At 38.8% G+C, this 20,384-nt stretch overlaps 2 protein-coding genes across 3 annotated transcripts in view; one reads left to right on the top strand and one right to left on the bottom strand.

Annotated features, from left to right (window-relative positions):
- DNAAF6 (dynein axonemal assembly factor 6) overlaps positions 1 to 8,789 on the bottom strand; it is a 36,884-nt gene extending 28,095 nt beyond the window's left edge. Inside the window, exons 1-3 of one of the 2 annotated variants that reach the window (XM_054544935.2) lie at positions 8,549 to 8,789; positions 7,840 to 7,951; positions 2,255 to 2,410 (exon numbers count right to left, since the gene is read on the bottom strand). In XM_054544935.2, coding sequence (XP_054400910.1) covers positions 2,255 to 2,407 — 153 coding nt within the window. In that variant the 5' untranslated portion in view covers positions 2,408 to 2,410; positions 7,840 to 7,951; positions 8,549 to 8,789. The remainder of the gene's footprint in view (positions 1 to 2,254; positions 2,411 to 7,839; positions 7,952 to 8,548) is intronic. The other variant, XM_002831968.4, reaches the window with a different exon arrangement.
- Positions 8,746 to 20,384, top strand: part of NUP62CL (nucleoporin 62 C-terminal like) — a 78,321-nt gene continuing 66,682 nt past the window's right edge. Inside the window, exon 1 of the mRNA XM_024240722.2 lies at positions 8,746 to 8,965. The gene's annotated coding sequence lies outside the window, so the exon portion shown is untranslated. The remainder of the gene's footprint in view (positions 8,966 to 20,384) is intronic.

The following is a 20,384-nucleotide window of genomic DNA, read 5'->3' as shown; positions in this document are numbered from 1 at the left end:
CATGACAAAAATTGGTATACTCTCCATGGACAGTGATTAGCTCAGAACACATGGGAGTTTCAATTTATTAATTTAATGAAAATAAATGATTAAAAATAAAATTTTCAAGTTAAAAGATGGAATGGGATCATAAAAACATTAAAAACCATCTGGCAATTGTTTTCTATTAGGACATCATTTGAGCCTTTACCATGAATCTACAGCCAATTATCTGAGCAATATATCATTGCAATTCATGCCACTTTGTAATATGTAAGACAGAACATCCTCGTTATAATGTCTGTGAAGAGCAGTGAACCTTATTTCCCACAGGCCTTAAGATCCCCTCATGGCTTTGAAAAATGACAGACACACTCTCTCCCTAATCTCCCAGATTCTTAACAAGTCATATAGAAAAGGGATAGTGTAAATGAAGCAATGTGTATGCAACTGTTCTCTTGCTGTTTTCAGAGAGCATATTTTCAAAAACACATCACTCTTGTAATCATCCCACAGTTCCCAAGATTAATACATGTTAAAAAATGAAAAGCAGTTTCTCTCCTGGAAAATGTAACAGTTCATTAGAAACATTAATTATTCTTCCACTGTTCTAATACTCTGTGTCCTCTAATGATATCTGTACTGTGGTGTCTGAATGACCAATTATCTCAAAATTGCTTATAACCCAGATATACAGAATCATACATTATTATAGTAATTTTCCTTTATAAACTGTACAACTCAGTAATATTATGTTGGTCTATTCTCATAAGCACTCATCTTTCCTCCTAGAAACACCTCTAGATGCAAATAAACACCTCCAGCCATAAACACCAAATGGAATAGGCTCTGTAAGCAGGGTAAATCCTTATATTTGAATCTGTCCCAGTTACAAGTTCCACTTCACTATATTCAAGGTCACTGTTTCTCAAATACTTGATATACTTTTTCTATATGGCATAACCTTACCTTTCCTAGGATGTAGGCTCCAGAAAATTATTATTCTGCTACTCAACTAAGGTAGCAAAAATGAGCTTGCCTTCCCAACTTCATTGATACATTGTTCCTAACTTTTTCTCCTGTATCCTGTTTGTTGTGTATAGCTAATGCTGTCATTAACATCCTGATGTTTCTTTATTTAGCCTCTGCTAAGACTTTTCCCTGACTAAAACTTCCTGGTTCCTGATCCTGGCTCCAAGCTGACTCAATTCTTCTACAAATTTTATTCCCATTTTACATCTTATTTATTCTGCCCTATTCCACCTAAGCTCTTCCTTAGGGTGGTAGCTCAGTTCAGTGTCAGTCTGAGCCACTGAATTTGCTGCCTGTTCATAGCTTGCTTTTTTCTCCAAATTGTGGCAAAAATAAATTTTAGGAGGAGTAAACTGATATGTACGTTTGTCAAAGATGATTTATTCATGATAAATTGGTCATATAACAAAATACTTCATTAAAATAATTTTATGAAAATTGACATATTCTGTTATGGTATAGGATTTTTTGCCCCAAATTTTGTTTGCCCTATCATAGGCAGTCTGATAGCCAAGGCTCACTGATAGTTAAGAAATAGGAGAATGGAGAGCAGGGAGTTATATAAAAGTGTTTTAATTGTTCTGGGAACACTGGCAGTAACCTTGGAGTGGTCAAAGGTCAGTTCAATGAACTCTTCTACCCAAAATGAAGCCCATCTTGCTACTGCAAGCCTTGCTGGCATTACCTATCCTGACCCCAAATGCTACTCAACTAATTAGACTCCACAACTTTATTTGTGCATTACTGGGAAGCCAATTTTGGTAGGCTGAAACTAGTTTGCCCTATTATTTGGCTCAAAAACTTTCTGTTCTGCGTTAATGTGTAGACAAATTAAAAAATTAAGGGACTGGTACTTGGTGGTCCAATTAATACTGTATAACTGAAAATATTTGTTTTATAGAAATATTGTCTAGGCTTAAACAATCCTAACTACCACTCTGCAATGGTTGTCAAGCATTCTTTGGCCACAAATATAAATGACAACATTTTGAAATGTGGCTATTTGTACCACAGTTACAGAACTATTTTCCTATTCAGTGTTCAGGTGGTTTAGAAAAATATAATTATGTTTGCTAGAAATGTACTACAGGTTACATTGTCATGCATAATCAGCCTTGTAGCTTCCTGTGAATGTATCAAATGACACAGCTCTGTTCCCACAGCTAGGTGGGAACAGGTTATTCAAATACAGTTCCACAACTTCCCATGAACAAAACTAATTCAACTGTAAGTATATGACCACCTGTCCATAGTCAGAATCATCCTCTTCTTCAGGATTAAGTAGCTTAGAGAGGGCTTCCAGAGCTGTAACTGAAGAAACACTCTCAAAGTCTACATTTTGAGATTCCATATTTTCTGTCTTCATATTTTCAGAATCCATATTTTCAGATTCCATTATCTGAAGAAAAAGATAATCAGAAAGAGGTATTTTACTTTTCTGTTTTATTTAAGACATGAAGATGTTTTATTGTCATATCTCCCTTCTTTCCCTGGATCACTCCATTGGTTCTTATACTTCCTTGGAAATCCTTTTAAACTCCTTCAAATATATGTATTTTGCTAACTCACAGACCGGGAGCACCAAGTAAACTCAAACATTCAGCCTGCTTTACTAAAATGTCATACTCAAGCTAACAAGCACTTATTGAGCACCTACTATAGTGGTTCTCAGGTTTTAATGTGCTTAATAATCACTTGGGGGAGTTGGTTTAAAATGCAGATTCTTAAGCCCTACCTCTAGAAAAAGTGTATGATACACTATGTATCATCATTTGGGAACATATTTTTTAGACATGAGCAGTGCTTCAGGGCAGAAAGGTTGAAGTCATGGTTACAGGGAGACCTATTTAGGGTGAAGAAGGATGCTGGCCTATAGAAGGTGGGGTACAGTTCTTGAGGATTGTGCACAAGTTGATTGCTAGAGATGAAGGTTCAGAATAGGGCAGAATAGGGCTCAAAGTTCCAGCTGGAAAAGAGAAAACAAACCAGGCGCTGCGTCGGTGGCTTTCTCATGTCACCTAGGTACCCACAGTGGAGGTTATGAAGGAATGTTATGGTTCCTTTGGTACATTGGATACTGGATTTAGAAAAACCAGATTAATTCTAAATCCCTACCAGTTATTTGGAAAGGAACTCTGGCCTGGTTCTCATTAGGTGGGAAGTAGGCCAGTGTGAGCAGTGGGAAGCTACACCTGTAGATTTAGTGTCTTTAATAACTGCAGCTGGCACATAGTCAGCAGTTGATTAATACCAAATGAAGCATGACTAAATTCATCTGAATGTTATATTTCAAAATAGTCATTTGGAAGGTTATACACTGATGTAAATTATGCTATCAATGCTCAAAATATTTTTTGATTTTTCTTTTTATTTGGAATTGCCTTCATATGTATCACCAAGAAAATAGGTATCATTATGGTATCATTTGGTTTGATTACACATCAGACTTGTCACCAAGTGATTTCTAGATATATTTAGATATCATGTCTACTTTCAAAATATGAAGATTTTCTTCTTTGAGGATACTCAAAAGAATGTGCTACATTCCTCAAGGTGATTCTAAAACAGAAGTTTCAAAAGCAATTTTAGCAATAACAACAACATTAGAATAAATAGATTAGCCTCCTAAAGTGACTACTTCGAAGGGGATGGTCATCCTTGGAATGTGTACACTTGTTTTTGTTAAATTATTCACAATAATTCTTAGTAACACTTTATGTATCTGAAGCATATTAGGAATTAGACTTCTTAAAGTACAATTGGACTTCCAAATTATGCTGGAATAAAATGCCATAGATTTGCACTATAGCTCAATTAAAATAGAAATATAATAATAAAATTACCACTTTAGCCAAAATATTTTTACCATATCAAATGTAATAATAATCTGTAAACACAAATTAATAAATCATGACAACAAAAATAAATAAATAAATCATGACAAGTTTGTTGATATTGTATTTTGATAAACAAAAGAATCCCAAATATTTTGTGACTAACTAGTTAAATGGTTCAAAGTATCAAAAGAGAAAAACAGTTTGTGAATTTTTAGAAAAAAAATTCAAAATTCAATAGAAAGGAAGATTCTACTAGCTTTTTAAGAAGTCTAACATATTAAGAATAACTTATTAAACTTTATTAAAAACATTTATTAAAATTAATTTGACACAAGTGGATCACAGCTGAAAAACTAAAACAGGAGGACTTTTTAGGAACTACAAATGAACTATTTGTAGGGAACTATCTTCACTACAGTGAACTATGCAGTGTTAGTTTATAGGTCTATCTTTTATTTCTAAATGTGATATACATTTAAGTTCATCCTGAGTCTGGCAATCAAGGTCCTTCAGGATATAGTCCCAATGTAATTTTCTGTCCTTCCCTCCTATTATTCTCCTACATATTCTGTTAAAAACTAAACTGCTTATTAAACATACTCTATAATTTCCTGCCTTTGTACCTTGGAGTGTATTCTTCCTTTTGCCCTGACTTATTGGATAGTACAGTGTAGCGATTTTTAAAAAGAAGATTCTGGCCGGGTATGGTGGCTGACATCTGTAATACCAACACTTTGAGAGGCCAAGGTGAGCTCACGGGTCACGTGAGCTCAGGAGTTCGAGATCAGCCTGAGCAACATAGTGAAATCCCGACTCTACAAAAAATACAAAAATTAGACGGGTGCGGTGGCATGCCCCTGTGGTCCCATCTACTCAGGGGCCCGAGGCAGGATGATAGCTTGAGTCCCAGAGATGGAAGTTGCAGTGAGCCCAGATCGGGCCACTGCACTCCAGCCTGGGAGACACAGTGAGACCCTGTCTCAAAAATAAATAAATAAATAAAATAATAACAATAAAAAATAAAAAAGAAGATTCTGGAGCCACACTGCCTAAAATGTTTGAATCTGGCACTGTCACTTAAATAGGCCAAGAATAAATTTAAACTAAGGAAAATTTAAGAGTTTCAGTAAAAACAAAATATATTACTGTCTTTTATTTGAGATTTGTATTTAGAAAATAAATTTTCTAGGCCCTTTGTTTTTCTTTCTCGCATTCTCTTTTGTTAGGCCAATGCTAATGGCAATATTTTCCAGACAGAGCCTTTGATTTTCCCACATTAACCTGAGTACTTGGGGTCTTCATAAATAGAGGCATGATTGGACCATCTACTAGCCACAATGAGCTAAAGCAACTGACACTCCAGAACCAGCTCATTACCATAACACTGGAGCCAGTCAGGGGCTGAAAAAGTTCAACCAGGTTGGCTCCAGACGCACAGCACTTAAGCAACATCAGTAACCTTGAGTTAAAGTCAGACTGGTTGTAAGGCTGGGATCATGCTTTCTATTTTATTTGTCTCCTCCACAGTATCAATAAAGATGGCTTTTGACATCAGTTAATTGTAGAAAAGTCTAGGTTAAATTAGTGAAAACTCTGAATTACAGACTATTCAAATAGATAATAGATTTTATTAATTCAAGTATATATGGTAAATAAAATCAGGGTGATAAAGAACCACCAAGCAGGGCTGGGCGCAGTGGCTCACGTCTGTAATCCCAGCACTTTGGGAGGCTAAGGTGGGCGGATCACCTGAGGTCAGGAGTTCAAGATCAGCCTGGCCAACATGGCGATACCCCGACTCTACTAAAAAACACAAAAATTAGCCAGGCATGATGGCGGGCGCCTGTAATCCCAGCTACTTGGGAGGCTGAGGCTGGAGAATCACTTAACCTGGAGGTGGCCGTTGCAGTGAGCCAAGATCATGCCACTGCACTCCAGCCTGGGAGAAACTCCATTCCCCCCCGCCAAAAAAAAGTCACCAAGCAATATCCTTTTGGAACTTGTTTAAGTAAATAGATATATCCCTATGTAAAATACTGACTTTAACACAATGATTTGCAAGTACTCAAAATCTATTTATTCTCTAAATAAATTTGGCATTTCTTCTGCAACTTTATTTTTATTTATTTATTTTTTAAAATCAGCTTTCCTAGATTGAAGCAACTTTATTTATATAGTGCCTTACTTAGCAATTCCTCCATTAAAATTCTTCTGAGAACACAACAGTGATATCATCTCTGCCTATGTCTGAATTAAATTATAATATACTAATTGCTTTCTGCTTTGCATTTTTTGATAACTATACTTATCAATGATTTCCCACCTATTAAAAATAATTCATTTTGAATTTATCTTTACAATACTAAGAATGGTTTCTTTTTCAGGTCTCTAACTTTCGCTACCATCAAATGTACTAACTCATAAGTAACTATGGGAACTTAACAGTTTTCGTTTCAAATTTAAAATATATTTAAGGAAGATGCTTTTTGAAAGTACTTGGAATCTTTCATAGAAAAAGAAGTCAATAAATTAAATAGTTATTGATTATTAAATCAAAAAAAGTGTCTTTTGGCTGGGCGCGGTGGTGCACGCCTGTAATCCCTGCATTTTGGGAGGCCGAGGCGGGCGGATCACTTGAGGTCAGGAGTTTGAGACCAGCTGGCCAACATGGTGAAACCCCGTCTCTATTACAAATACAAAAATTAGCCAGGCATAGTGGCGCGTGCCTGTAATCCCATCTCCTTGGGTGGCTGAGGCACAAGAATCGCTTGAACCCGGGAGGCGGAAGTTGCAGTGAGCCGAGATCGCGCCACTGCATTCCAGCCTGGGCGACAGAGCGAGACTCCGTCTCAAAAAAAAAAAAAAAAATAGCATCCTTTGATTTAAGATTTCCTCTGTTTTAGTCATTTATTCATAAGGAGTCTGTACCATCCCAATCCTTTTTGAAAACGGAGGTTTTTTTGTTTGTTTGTTTGTTTGTTGAGACAGGGTCTTGCTGTAGCCCAGGCTGGAGTGCAGTGGCGCGATCTCGGCTCACTGCAGCCTCGACCTCCCTGGCTCAAGTAATCTTCCCACTTCAGCCTCCCAAATAGCTGGGACTACAGGCTGCGCCACTGCACCCGGCTAATTTTTGTATTATTTGTAGAGACAGGGTTTCGCCGGCTAATTTTTGTTATTACTTGTAGAGACGGGGCTTCACCGTGTAGCCCAGAAGGGTCTCGAACTCCTGAGCTCAAGTGATCCCTCGCTTAGGACTCTCAAAGTGCCGAGATGACAGAAAAATTAGTTTTAATATGGAGAGGCAAATCCTTGGTTCTGTAGAACCCATCCTGAGTTATCGAATGCTCTATAGTACATTTCAGACAAACTTAATACACTTAATATTTTTTTCTCTTTATTTATCTATCTCAAGTCTCATACTCCACCTCTATCTAAAAAGAAGTTGGAGAGACTTCTTTTTAGATACAGGTGGAGTATGAGACCTCTTTTGTTTTTGAGACTACGTCTCACTCTGTCGCCCAGGCTAGAGTGCAGTGGCGCCATCACGGCTCACTGCAGCCTCGACCTCCAGGGCTCAGGTGATTCTCCCACCTCAGCATCCAGACAGGCAGGCGCCAACACACCCGGCTAATTTTTGTATTTTTAGTGGAGACCAGGTTTCGCCATATTGCCCAGGCTGGTCTCGAACTCCTTACCTCAAGTGATCTGCCCGCCTCGGCCTCCCAAAGTGCTGGGATTACAGGCGGGAGCCACCACGCTCGGCCTGGCAAATTTTCTTGCTGTGCTTTAAATTTTCTCCCCTGTCCTATTTTTTTCATTTCTTCAGGAAATACGGTCTCTGTTCTGAATCCTTATCACAAGAAGCTCTTAAGGAGTAATGACTCCTCCCTCTTTGGTCAAACTAGGTTCTCTCCCTTCACTCAGATTTAATTTTTTTGGTCACACTTTCCCACCTTTTGACAGTTACAGTCAAACGACATGTAATACTTACTCTCCCAATCAGCCCTTGGCGAGTAGCAGTTCTTGTAGGTACAAGCAGTCTCTGCACAGTACACTCGGGCCCACCAAGTGAAGGTCTGATTACTTCTCACTCCTCAGCTTATCTAACCAAGCAACACTGGAACCGTCAGGCCACAGCGTTCAAGTTGTCACACAAAGGACATTGCTCACATAGTAAGTACTGGGGCCATTTTTTTTTTTCAGTCTGAAGTGTTATATCCCCCAAAACATTTCCTAACCAAGGCATGCTAGGCCAGGATAAATCGTGCCTGCACATATAAAACAGAAGGCTGTTTACAGTGGCTGCTCCAGTTTGGAGCATCCAGGTCCTCCTATAAGAAAATATGGTTTACATTCCCATTAGTCATTATTAATGGGAAGGGAGAACCAATAAGTGCATGTGAGAGTTGAGAGAAGACCAGTTGGGAAACCTTCAGATGTTTACTTTTGCCTTCTGACAGTCGATCAGCATCCATCTCTCACTCACATCCTGTAAAACCGAGTTTTGTTAAAGCAGCGTCCTGCTTCTAGAGTCTAGGATAGTGGGATTTAGGGAACGGGTCTCCTCCACCTTGCCCAACTTGTGGCTTTTTGGGGTATCTCTCAGAGTTATAAATATCTAGAGTTCTCCCTAGTTTTTCTGATAGCCACGGCATCTGAGGACCCTGTCTTTCCCCCTCTTGAGGTTCGAATTTCCTCACCTTGGTCAGTTTTCCGGTCTCTGGCTAGGCTCCGAAAATAGACTGTGGAGAGCGTGGCGTCTCTCTGTTGCTGGGGTAACAACTTTGTTTTGTTCCCGCCCCCCACCTGCCAACCTCCGGGTTCCCGCTTGACTTTTCTGGCCAATCATAGAAGAGTCTCATCTGCGACCGCACTGGAATCGACCAATCCGAGCGCGTCCAGGTCAGGGTTACTGGTAGCCCTTTCCAGTTAACCCGGTCGACCCCTTTTAAGCCTCAGTCTCGGTTAGCTTCACTTCAGCGGAAACCTACCCACTGAGGAGGCCGGTTCTTTTCGGCTCGAGCAGGTCCGGACCCGCCCTTCTGGCGGCTAGCAGTCTCGGAGGACTGCCCGTATAGTTCAGGGCCGGACAGCGAGCGGCGGCGGCTGCCAGTAAGGTAAGTTTGTGGGGTTTTCTTTTGTCCCGTTCGTCAGCAGGCTTCGCTCTCTTTTACGCTTTTCCCGCGCGTGAATTCCCGATCTGAGGACTCGATCTCCAGCCGATCTGGAGAGGCGGGGGCAGAAGGGTAGGGTCAGTGGGCCAGGGGTAGGGAAGGTTTTGCTACAGTCCTCCACGCCCCCAGCCTTTCACGTCTCCCCCACGCGACAGAAACACGTGTTGTGCTTCCGTCTTGGCTTGTCGCGGGCGATCGTGTGTTTGTATGTGTGCAGGTGGGATCGCGCTTTTTATTCTCCTCTGTAGGCAAGGCTTCCGGGCCCCAAGTCCCCGGGGGAGCACCTGGTCAACTGCCACCCAGTTCCTGTGGGGCACTGGCTTGAGCTACGTGTCGTTCCCACTCTAGGGAAAATCGCGACTCCGGGAGCTTTGCTTTTCCCGCCTCGGAGTGGAGAAAAGCAGGCGCGCCGCTCGCTTGCCACTGCTGGGGAATCTGGTTGTCTTAAGTTCACTTAGAGATAGAGTTGTTACCCTAGTTTCCCATAAATTCCGTGGCTTGGTTTTAAAGAAAGGGGCGGCGGGGGGATGGCGTAATAAATATTTGGAGTATTCAGGACTGATTAGCCATGATCAATAGTAGGACCCCACAGAAGGTTTTAATGAATGGTTACTTTTGGTTATTCAGGTATTAGAATTTGATTATGAATGAATTAAACTGCTTCCCTTCTTTCTATATACCATGCATTTCTTAACGACCATCCCATCTGGCATAAGAGATAGTGAAGTTTGATTAATTTGTCCGTTCTACTTGTTATTATCTACAGTAAACAAAAAATGGGGATAGAATAAGGTTATTGGCTAAAGTAACGTTATTGGCCTTTTGGCCAAATTACCAATACCTTAATTCCGCTTATTACTGTGAATGATCAGAGTTTAGCTGTCTTGCATTTTGCTAATTCTCTAGATACTTGTGGAGGTTAAATTATAGATGTTATGCCATCTCCTTTTTCTTGCTTTTTTTTTTTATTCTGCCTCATTGTGCATTATTCTAAGTCTGTAATGCTCAGCCGGTGTTTTTCAGACTTTTTGACTGTGACCGACAGTAAGAAATAAATTTTATATTGTGACCTAGTACACATGTAGACAATATATAACCGACAACCGTTTTTACAGGAACAACACTTAACACTTACTACCTGCAATATACTCTGATAATTTCCATTAGATTTTAAAAAATGTACACAACACCCTAATGATTTGTCCCTAGACCTTTAGTTTTCAAACTTGTGTGTGCACTTTATTTAAAATTTATTTAAATAAATAATTTATTTAAAATGCAGATTGCCCTGGCTCCCTCCAGAAATTGGTTCTGTGGTTTAGTGGGACCCAGGAAGATATACAATATAGCATATATGAAATACTTGGTACAGTGTCAGGTGCACAGGTGTTCGGTGAATATTAGTTTTCTTCTTGGGGAACAAATGTTATTTATCTTTAGGGATATAATCAACTCTTCAAGGTTTCATCTGTCTCTGGCAAGGTGGCGTCCAATACTAAGAACTGTTTTCCCCAGGTAGAGGAAGTAGCGGGGTGGGGGATGGGTCCAGGATCGAGATTAATCTTTAAGCAGTTGGCTTCCCTGAACAATGTCGGAAATACAGAAGCTTAGAGGTTGAGGAACATAAGGATTAGAGAGGTTCTGTGACTTTCCCAGGATTGCGCCGTCAGTAAGTGGATCTCTGAGACTAGAAGTCACTTGCTTAAGTCTAATATTCTTGTCCATTCTGCCTTGATAGCAGCCGCAATCTAGAGGCAGTAGTTGAAGCAGAAAGAGAGCTTCCCTAACTTGCCTATCCCAAAGCAGAGACAACTGAATTTGACTCCTAGTTCGGTTTTAAAGTAATGAAACTTGAGAGATCTAAAATATTTTTTTAAATACACCCAAAGGTTTCTGTGGATTTATAGCTATGAAAAATGGATATAGTTTAGCTAATTCTTTTATAATATATAGAGTATTTTAAAACACTGGTTAAATAATTTATTAATGCAACATTGAAAGAAATTAAAGATGAAAAATCTCGCTCAATTCTGCTACCATAATATAACTGATAATTCTGTTCCCCTCCTATCTTTATCCACATGTACCCATGTTTTTACATGATTGTGATCCTTTTTCATATACTTTTTTGTTGTTTTTATTTAATACTGTTTTGGAAATGTTTTTCTATGTTGTGATGGTCTTTATATTTTGCATTATTAACAGCAACCTAATATTTCATAGAGTGAGTTGGCTGTAATTTACTTAGCCTAACTAACCAACAAGAGAAAATAAGACACTATGTGTCCTTTGAAAAGGGAGATGTAGCCAGGTGCGGTGGCTCACACCTGTAATCCCAGCACTTTGGGAGGCTGAGGCGGAAGAATCACTTGAATCCAGGAGTTCAAGACCAGCCTGGGTAACATACGGAGCTCCCATCTCTATAAAAAATATTAAAAAATTAGTCAGGCTTGGTGGCATGTGCCTGTGGTCCCAGCTACTCAGGAGGCTGAGGTGAGAGGATCGCTTGAGCATGGGAGGTTGAGGCTGCAGTGAGCTGTGATTACACCACTGCACTCCAGCCTGGGTGACAGAACAAGACTGTGTCTCAAAAAAAAAAGAAAAAAGTAAAGGGAGATGTGCTAATATAGTTATTCCATGATGTCTTGGGTTATTTAAAATCATTTCTATAACTTGTGTCTTACATAACAGTGAGCTCAATAGGAAGCCTAACAGGAAGGCCAGATCTAGATCTGGACCTCAGCTGGGAGTTTTTGCCCCTCTTGGATGTATGAATTTGACAATCAAGATTTCTATGTGCTAGAGCAGGCAGTGATCAGCCCTGGTGTCCTTTATACATATGAGTTAGATTGAATGTACTTTTTTTTTTTTTTTTTGAGACGGTCTGCTCTGTCCGCCCAGCTGGAGTGCAGTGGTATGATCATAGCTCACTGCAGCCTCGACCTCTGGGGCTACAAGTAGCTGGGACTATAGGCACATGCTACCATACTTGGCTAATTTTTTTTTTTCTTTTTTGGTAGGGATTGGGTTTCACCACGTTCCCCATGCTGGCCTCAAACTCCTGGGCTCAAGCAATCCACCCGCCTTAGCCTCCTAAAGTGCTGGGATTGCAGGTGTGAGCCACTGGGCCCAGCCATGAATGTTTTTTTTTTTTTTTTTTTTTTAAGACAGTCAAGTGAAGCAATGGGAGTGGAGAAGGAACAAAGAACTCTGTAACTGGTTGTGATTAATTAGTTGTATTAATAAATACCACCGTACTCAGACCAGCCTGAATTTATTTTTTTTACTAAGTATAGACATTTTTAAAATGATTTACTTTAAAAACTGTATGAATCACAGCAGCTTCACATAGGTTCAAGTGCCATAGTAACACTCACACTGTTACTTTATGAATATCTTTTTCAAAGATTATATGAGTGTGTATTAATTTATAATTTAAACAATTTTTATAAAGGAGCCAATTAAGTTGGCTGGGAGAACAAAGGCTACAATTAGTCTATATTAGCACATCTCCATTTTCAAAGCACACATATTGTCTTATTTTCTGTCATTCTAAAACATTACTTCTTTAAAATTAAGAAATATTTCAAACAGAAAAATAGACTTATGAACCATCATCCATGTATCTACCAAAGATTTAACAATTGTTATAATTTTGCCACATTTTCTTTAAGGTGTTGATCCTTTTAAAGAACCAAAACATTACAGCTATCTCCTTATACCCCTTCCCAATCTCATTTCCTTCCCATCCCAGAGATACTTTTCCAAAGTTGGTATATATTTTTCCAATCTATATTTATAAGTGCCCTGACATGCGGCCATAAATGATTTGTAATATATTGTTTTGTGTGTCTTTAAGATTTATATAAATGGTATAATTTATTCTTCTGCAGTTTTTTTTCTTTTTTGAGATAGAGTCTCACTCTGCTGCCCAGGCTGGAGTGCAGCCACGTGATCTTGGCTCATTGCAACCTCCACCTCTTGGGCCCAAGTGATCCTCCTACCTCAGCCTCTGGAGTAGGTGGGACCACAGGTCTACAGGTGCACACCACCATGCTTGGCTAATTTTTAATTTTTTTTTGTAGAGACAAGGTCTCACTATGTTGCCCAGGCCGTTCTTGAACTCCTGGGGTCAAGTGATCCTCCTGCCTCAGCCTTCCAAAGTGCTGATATTACAGGTGTTAGCCACTGTGCTTGGCCCTGCAGCATTTTTTTTTTTTTTTGGTCAGCAGTATTTTTGAGATTTTAAAATGCAAATAAAGTTATTTTTTATTGCTATATAGTATTCCAATATATGACTAAATCACTTTTAAAAAAATCTCCGTTCTGTTATTGCTGTTGGACATTTAGGTTGTTGTAAATATACAGATAAGATTCATATAAATCATGCAAATATTGTTATGATTCTACTTGCATGAGGTACCTAGAATAGAATAATTCATAGAGACAGAAAGTAAAGTAGAGGTTACCAGGGGCTGGAGGAGGGAGGAAAAGGGAGTTAGTGTTCAGTGAGTACAGAGTTTCTGTTCAGGATGATGAAAAAGTTTTGTTAATAGATAGTTGTGACAGTTGAATAACATCATGAGTGTACCTAATACTACCAACATTGTACACTTTAAAGTGGGTAAAATGGCAAATATTATATGTATTTTACCACAATTAAAAAACTAAAAATTAGAAACATAAGAATTATGCTTATTTTTTCAGAAGCATATGTTTAATTGCTTTATTTTCTGTGGAGTGAGGCCATGATAAAAGTGAACATTCCTATTAAAAAATAAACTTTAAGTTATATTAGCCAGATCTGTTTTTCCTTGTAAATAATAGTTTTTGAGATCTTTATATGACAACTTTTCTTACTTGCATGTTTGTAAAAGGTTTTCATGATTATCGTTCTTCAGAATTCTCCAGTTTTTTGTTTTTTGAGGGTTTTTTTGCTCTACTTTTCCAGAGTTTTGGGAAAGATTCTTATAAATATGGGAATACCTTTGAGGCTGTCTTTTGCATTTGACTGCTATTCACCAGTTAGTTCTTTCAAGTATTTTACTCTCTCTCCTCTCCTCACCTACCCTCCCCTATTCCCTGCCCTCTCTTGCATCCCTCCACCCCCTTTCCAAGCAGCCATACCTCTTCCTAGGTCTTCATGCCCACACGTACACTCTGCCATTCCTTGGGTCCTTCTCAGCTCCTCCAAGATTCTCTCTCTCTCTTTTTTTTTTTTTTTTTTTTTTGAGACGGAATCTCACTCTGTTGCCCAGGATGGAGTGCAGTGGCGCGATCTCAGCTCACTGCAACCTCCGCCTCCCAGGTTCAAGCGATTCTTCTGCCTCAGCCTCCTGAGTAGCTGGGATTACAGGCACTCACCACCATGCCCGACTAATTTTTGTATTTTTAGTAGAGACGGGGTTTCACTATGTTGCTCAGGCTGGTCTCGAACTCCTGACCTCATGATCTGCCCACCTCGGCCTCCCAAAGTGCTGGGATTACAGGATCAAACTTCACATGAGCAATTTACAGTCTTCAGCAATATCACACTTTTAACATTTGAAGAATTTATCCTCATTTTGGGATTAAAATAAAAACTTTTTCTAGGTCTTAAAATTAGATTCCAACCTTAAGGCTTTGAGAAGCTATAGTATGAAGGGGGAAAAAAGAACTTAATGTGAAAGATAATCAGCAAATTATACTGCTTAAGATGTTTAATATGAACTTGAAACCAATGCACCATTTTCAGAAGCCCTATATTTTGTTTTGGCATAAGATGATTACCATTTGAAGTTTGATCCCTCTCTGTTTCCTTCAAAATGCCTGGGCTAACTTCACCTCTCCCTATCAATTTCTCTCTGTGAACAGAAACATTTAGAGTAAGACATTAGTAATTCAGTTTTTACTTCCAGAGTTGGCATGCATAACTATTACTGACAAATAGGGTCATTACTGTGCTTTGAGGCTTAGATTTTTCTACTTTCTTCTTGAGTACTTTTTCTGGAAGACTTTATATCTTGGTAGAACAAGGGGTTTCTTCCATGAATTTGGACTTCCTTTGCATCTCTGCCTCTCTAATTAATGATGTGTTAAACAATCGTATGTATTGCCAGAGGTTGCTATTTATAGAAATGGTTTTATAACATGACTAATCATATGTGAATTTTCAGGCCACATCTCTGTCATGATGTTCTTGAGAAGGTTGAGTGCATTCATGGAACTTGATGATTGTCAATAACTAGGCATTTTAGGGAAAATGTTGCCTCTAAAGAAGAATAGTCTATTTGCTTCTAAGAAACTAGGAACAATTTTTAATAAATCGTATGGCTAAGCTTCTGTGCTAGTCACCTCTTGACAGTCATTTCTCAAAGTAAATGTAGGGGAATGAATGATTACTCTCAAAATCATTTATACTTTGTGAGACAGAAATCCTTAAACATTATGCTGAAATGGCTTATAATAGGTACCCAGGCTTGAACTGATTTTGTTTCTGCCTTTTGACACACAGTAGATTTATCTTCCTAATGATGTGTTGCTTAAGCTAGTATTAAAATAGAAGAATTGTGTCCAGTTCCTTCACTTACTAGTTGCTTGACCCTAGGAAAGTTAGTGTCTCAGAGCCTCTGCTTCCTCAGCTATAGAATGGAGATCAAAATACCTTTTTGGTTTGTTGTTAGGTAATGAAGGTAAGGGATTTCAGTTTCAATAAGTGCTTCCTTTTATCTTTTCCCCTTTATATTACATAAGAGAGTCTAGAACTTGAGTGATAAAGTGGTGTGTCCTGAAATGACCTACCGTCATTTATTGATTCTAGATCAGGTTTCCTACTACCGAGAACACTCCTGGAATCAATAAATAATAGTAAGTAGTACACAGAGCAGATAATTTGCATGCTGATACATGAGATAGATGAATAGTAATTTTTTAAAATTGTAGTTTGAAATCCAGTTTATGTTCACTGTCTGGGCCAGTTGATAGTGTGTCCGGAATTGGTTCCTTCTGGTGGGTTCTTGGTCTCGCTGACTTCAAGAATGAAGCTGTGGACCCTCGCAGTGAGTGTTACAGTTCTTAAAGATGGTGTGTCCGGAGTTTCCTCCTTCTGGTGGGTTCGTGGTCTTGCTGACTTCAGGAGTGAAACTGCAGACCTTTGCAGTGAGTGTTGCAGCTCTTAAAGGTGGTGTGTCTGGAGTTGTTCCTTCCTCCTGGTGGGTTTGTGGTCTTGCTGGCTTCAGGAGTGAACCTCCATGGTGAGTGTTGCAGCTCATAAAGGCGGTGCGTCCAGAGTTGTTCTTACTCCTGATGGGTTCGTGGTCTCACTGGCTTCAGGAGTGAAGCTGCAGACCTCGCAGTGAGTGTTATAGCTCATAAAGGCTGTGCGGACCCAAAGAGCAAGCAGCAGCAAGATTTATTGCGAAGAGTGAAAGAACAAAGCTTCCACAGCCTGGAAGGGGACCCAAGTGGGTCGCGGCTTCTGGCTTGGGTGGCCAGCTTTTATTCCCTTATTTGGCCCCACCCACATCCTGCTGATTGTTCCATTTTATAGAGTGCTGATTGGTCCATTTTACAGAGTGCTGATTGGTCTGTTTTTACAGAGTGCTGATTGGTGCGTTTACAAACTTTTAGCTAGACACAGAGCGCTGATTGGTGTGTTTTTACAGAGTGCTGATTGGCGTGTTTACAAACCTTTAGCTAGACACAGAGCACTGATTGGTGTGTTTACCAACCTTTAGCGAGACACAGAGTGCTGATTGGTGCATTTACAATCCTTTAGCTAGACAGAAAAGTTCTCCAGGTCCCCACCTGATTAGTTAGACACAGAGCACTGATTGGTGCGTTTTTACAGAGTGCTGATTGGTGTGTTTACAAACCTTTAGCTAGACACAGAGCACTGATTGGTGCATTTACAATCCTTTAGCTAGACAGAAAAGTTCTCCAAGTCCCCACCTGACCCAGAAGCCCAGCTGGCTTCACATCTCAGTAGTGCTCTATAATTATCTTTGATTTGCTGGTTCTTCACCAGCAGTGAGGATAACCCCAGCATTATATTTTGGAAAGCTTTCACATAGCACTTTACATAAAATTAAATTAGACAAGGTAATATATGTGAAGAGTCCTTTGCAAACTTATTTTTAAAATAATATTTTGGTTATTCACTTAATGAAACCATCAGAATTTTAGAAGTGAGGAAACTGAGGCTCCAAATGCATTTAAATGACTAGAACAGTCTAGTGGGCATCAACACTCATTCAGTTGTTTTCTTTCTCTCCAGCCATTTAGTTAATTCAGTAAGCCCCATTTAGATTGGACTGCCAGGTAGGGAACATTCTGCTCATTTCTAGTAGCCCTTCTAATAAGCTCTGATGATTTTTGGGGGCCTAGTGGGCTTTCTGCTGAGGGCCTTTATCATCTAGTATTCCTTTCTTTGAATGTGTGTGCTTGCATTGAGTCACCCAAGAGAGACTGTAAGCTGGGCTCAACATACAAAGCTGTAGTTTTGTCAGCTTTAAGCTCCTGTAGTTAGGCAGTGTGGATAAGGAGAGGTTACTTAGAAGAGGAAGAGAGGTTGTCTGGAGAAACCCAACAAGGCAGAGATAGCGTATTCCTCTTGATTGCTACAGATAGGGCGTACAGACCTGTTTCCCATTTTTTAATAAAGTAATGATATGCATAGGGAAGCTAAAGTGTGCTAAGTTCCTGTTTGTTAAAAAAGGATAGGGAATACTGATTAATTTCAGACTTTGTTTTAAAAAATATAAATTTCAGTCTGTATTAAAAGAAATAATTCAAGAGAATGCTTACAAATTAATAGAATATGTAATTTCCATGCCTGGGAAAAATTAAGAGAATAAAGAAAATCTCATCAATCCAAATATGCAGAAAAAGATAAAAGATATATAGAGCCTGGCAAATAAAAAATACAAAGTAAGATGGAAGAAAAATCCAGTAGTGTTAGTAGTCACAATAAATGTAAGTAAGTTAAACTCACTAACAGACTGTCAGATTGGATTTAAAATATTTCAGCTATGCTACTTACAAAAACCACATTTAAAATGACACAGAAAGGTTGAAAACAAGGGAATAGAAAAAGATGCACTAGGCCAATACCAACCTAAAGAAAAGTGGTGAGCCAACATCAGTGTCAGACAAAATATGACTTAAGGCAGTTTAGTAATAATTAGTTACTTCATACCGATGAAAGAAAGAAAATTTACCAAGAGTCTGTCAACTGTGAACTTCATATAGGCCCCTAACAATACAGTCTTGAAATACATAAAGGAGGCCGGGCGTGGTGGCTCACGCCTGTAATCCCCCCACTTGGGGAGGCTAAGGTGGGTGGATCACCTGAGGTCAGGAGTTTGAGACCAGCCTGATCAACATGGTGAAACCCCATCTCTATAAAAATACAAAAAAAAAAAAAAAAAAAAAAAAATTAGCCAAGCGTGGTGGCATATGCCTGTAATGCCTGTTACTTGGGAGGCTGAGGCAGGAGAATCGCTTGAACCTGGGAGGCGGAGGTTGCAGTGAGCCGAGATTGTGCCATTGCACTGCAGCCTGGACAACAAGAGTGAAACTCCATCTCAAAACAAACAAACAAACAAACAAAAGAAATATATAAATGAAAAAGCAATGGGATTATAGGGAGAAATTGACAATTCATAATAATTGGAGGCTTTTAAACACCTTTGTCAGAAACTGGTCAAGCAAAATAGATTAAAAAATAAAAAAGCTAAGGATATGAAATATTTAAGATCTAAATGAAGTGGAAGGGCAAGAATCTTTAATTCCAAATTTTTAGTGACAAAAATGTACTTTTAGTCCAAAAAGTGATTTTTTTGTTTTATTTCTCAAATTTCTAAGGCAGAAAAAAATTAAAGTTATGTGCTACATTTAATAGGAAGACTCTTAAATTATTTCCAAAAGAATAGAAATTCCATAAATGCAAGGGCATAGGAAAAAAAATCCACCTTTTGATGGCTACCAGAAAACTTTAGTTTTGTCTGCAATATGACATTGATGACAATACCTAAATCTGGAAGTGTTTGTCAATTTCTTTTACAGGATAAACATCCACCATGGTTTGACAAACAATGAATTTTTCTATCAATATTTATATTATCATCATGTATATTAAAACATATAATACATAATTATATGTTATAAAACCTGTAATAATATTATTATAATTTATAACAACATAGCACTTGTAACCTCAGGAAAGTGGTACACTTGGGAATATAAAACTAAACACAGCAAATGCTCTTATTGCTTCCCTTTCTGTGCCTTCCAGGATTGAGTTGTTACAGTTGAAATCACCATTTGGAGCTCACATTTAAAAAGTTTTAAGATGTGTATAAGACTTAAAAATAAGCATGTTGTAACTAACACATTCAGATAAATGTTGTCCTTCAGAGTTACTTTTGGGAAAGTTTTCCCTTATACCCATGACACTAACAGTATTCAAGATGCTGTATCTCAGCCATTTAAAGAGGTACATTTTTTTCATATCTTAACATCTCTGAAATGGAGGCAAGTCTAATAGTTGAATGGTATCTTTTGGCCAGGTGGCAGTTGTGACATGATAGTTGTTCCTGCATGCACAGATAATATCAAAATCTTTAGGATCAAAACTTTCATAATGGATGACTGAAGTGAAAAATCCCTGAGACAATGGAGGATCACCTTTAACTCTTAGAAAATAGTGGTTGTGGGGAGAGAATAGGGGAGACAGTAAATCAGATTTAGTTATCAATATGCTGAAATCGGAGACAAAAGGAAAACTAGTCTACATATTTGCAAAGCTGACTTAAGAGCATAGCAAAAATGGCTTTTAGTTCTCTTATAAGTTATTTTTAAAAATGCTGCTTTAACAGTGCTCCTGGTGGCATAGAAGTTATCAAGAAATTTGTGTTGACAATTGGGGCCTGGCACGGTGGCTCATGTCTGTAATCCCAACACTGTGGGAGGCTGAGGCAGGCAGATCATCTGAGGTCAGGAGTTCAAGACCAGCCTGGCCAACATAGTGAAACCCAGTCTCTACTAAAAATACAAAAATTAGCCAGGCATGGTGGCACACGCCTGTAGTCCCAGCTACTCAGGAGATTGAGGCGGGAGAATCGCTTGAACCCGGGACGTGGAGGTTGCAGTGAGCTGAGATTGTGCCAGTGCACTCCAGCCTGGGTGACTGAAGGAGACCGTCTCAAAAAAAAAAAAAAAATTGGACTCAATGTGAATTTTTGAGATACATTAACCAAGTTACTTTGCTTATACGTTTTTCTAATGTATGCATGTTTGATTAAAATCTATGTCTACAATGAAAAGAGCTCTTTCTTTTTATTATTATTATTATTATACTTTAGATTTTAGGGTACATGTGTGC

The sequence above is a fragment of the Pongo abelii genome, chromosome X, assembly GCF_028885655.2.
Source record: "Pongo abelii isolate AG06213 chromosome X, NHGRI_mPonAbe1-v2.0_pri, whole genome shotgun sequence".
NCBI classification, from domain to species: domain Eukaryota; kingdom Metazoa; phylum Chordata; class Mammalia; order Primates; family Hominidae; genus Pongo; species Pongo abelii.
Note: the sequence above shows the minus strand (reverse complement) of the source record. Positions and strands in the feature narration are given on the sequence as shown.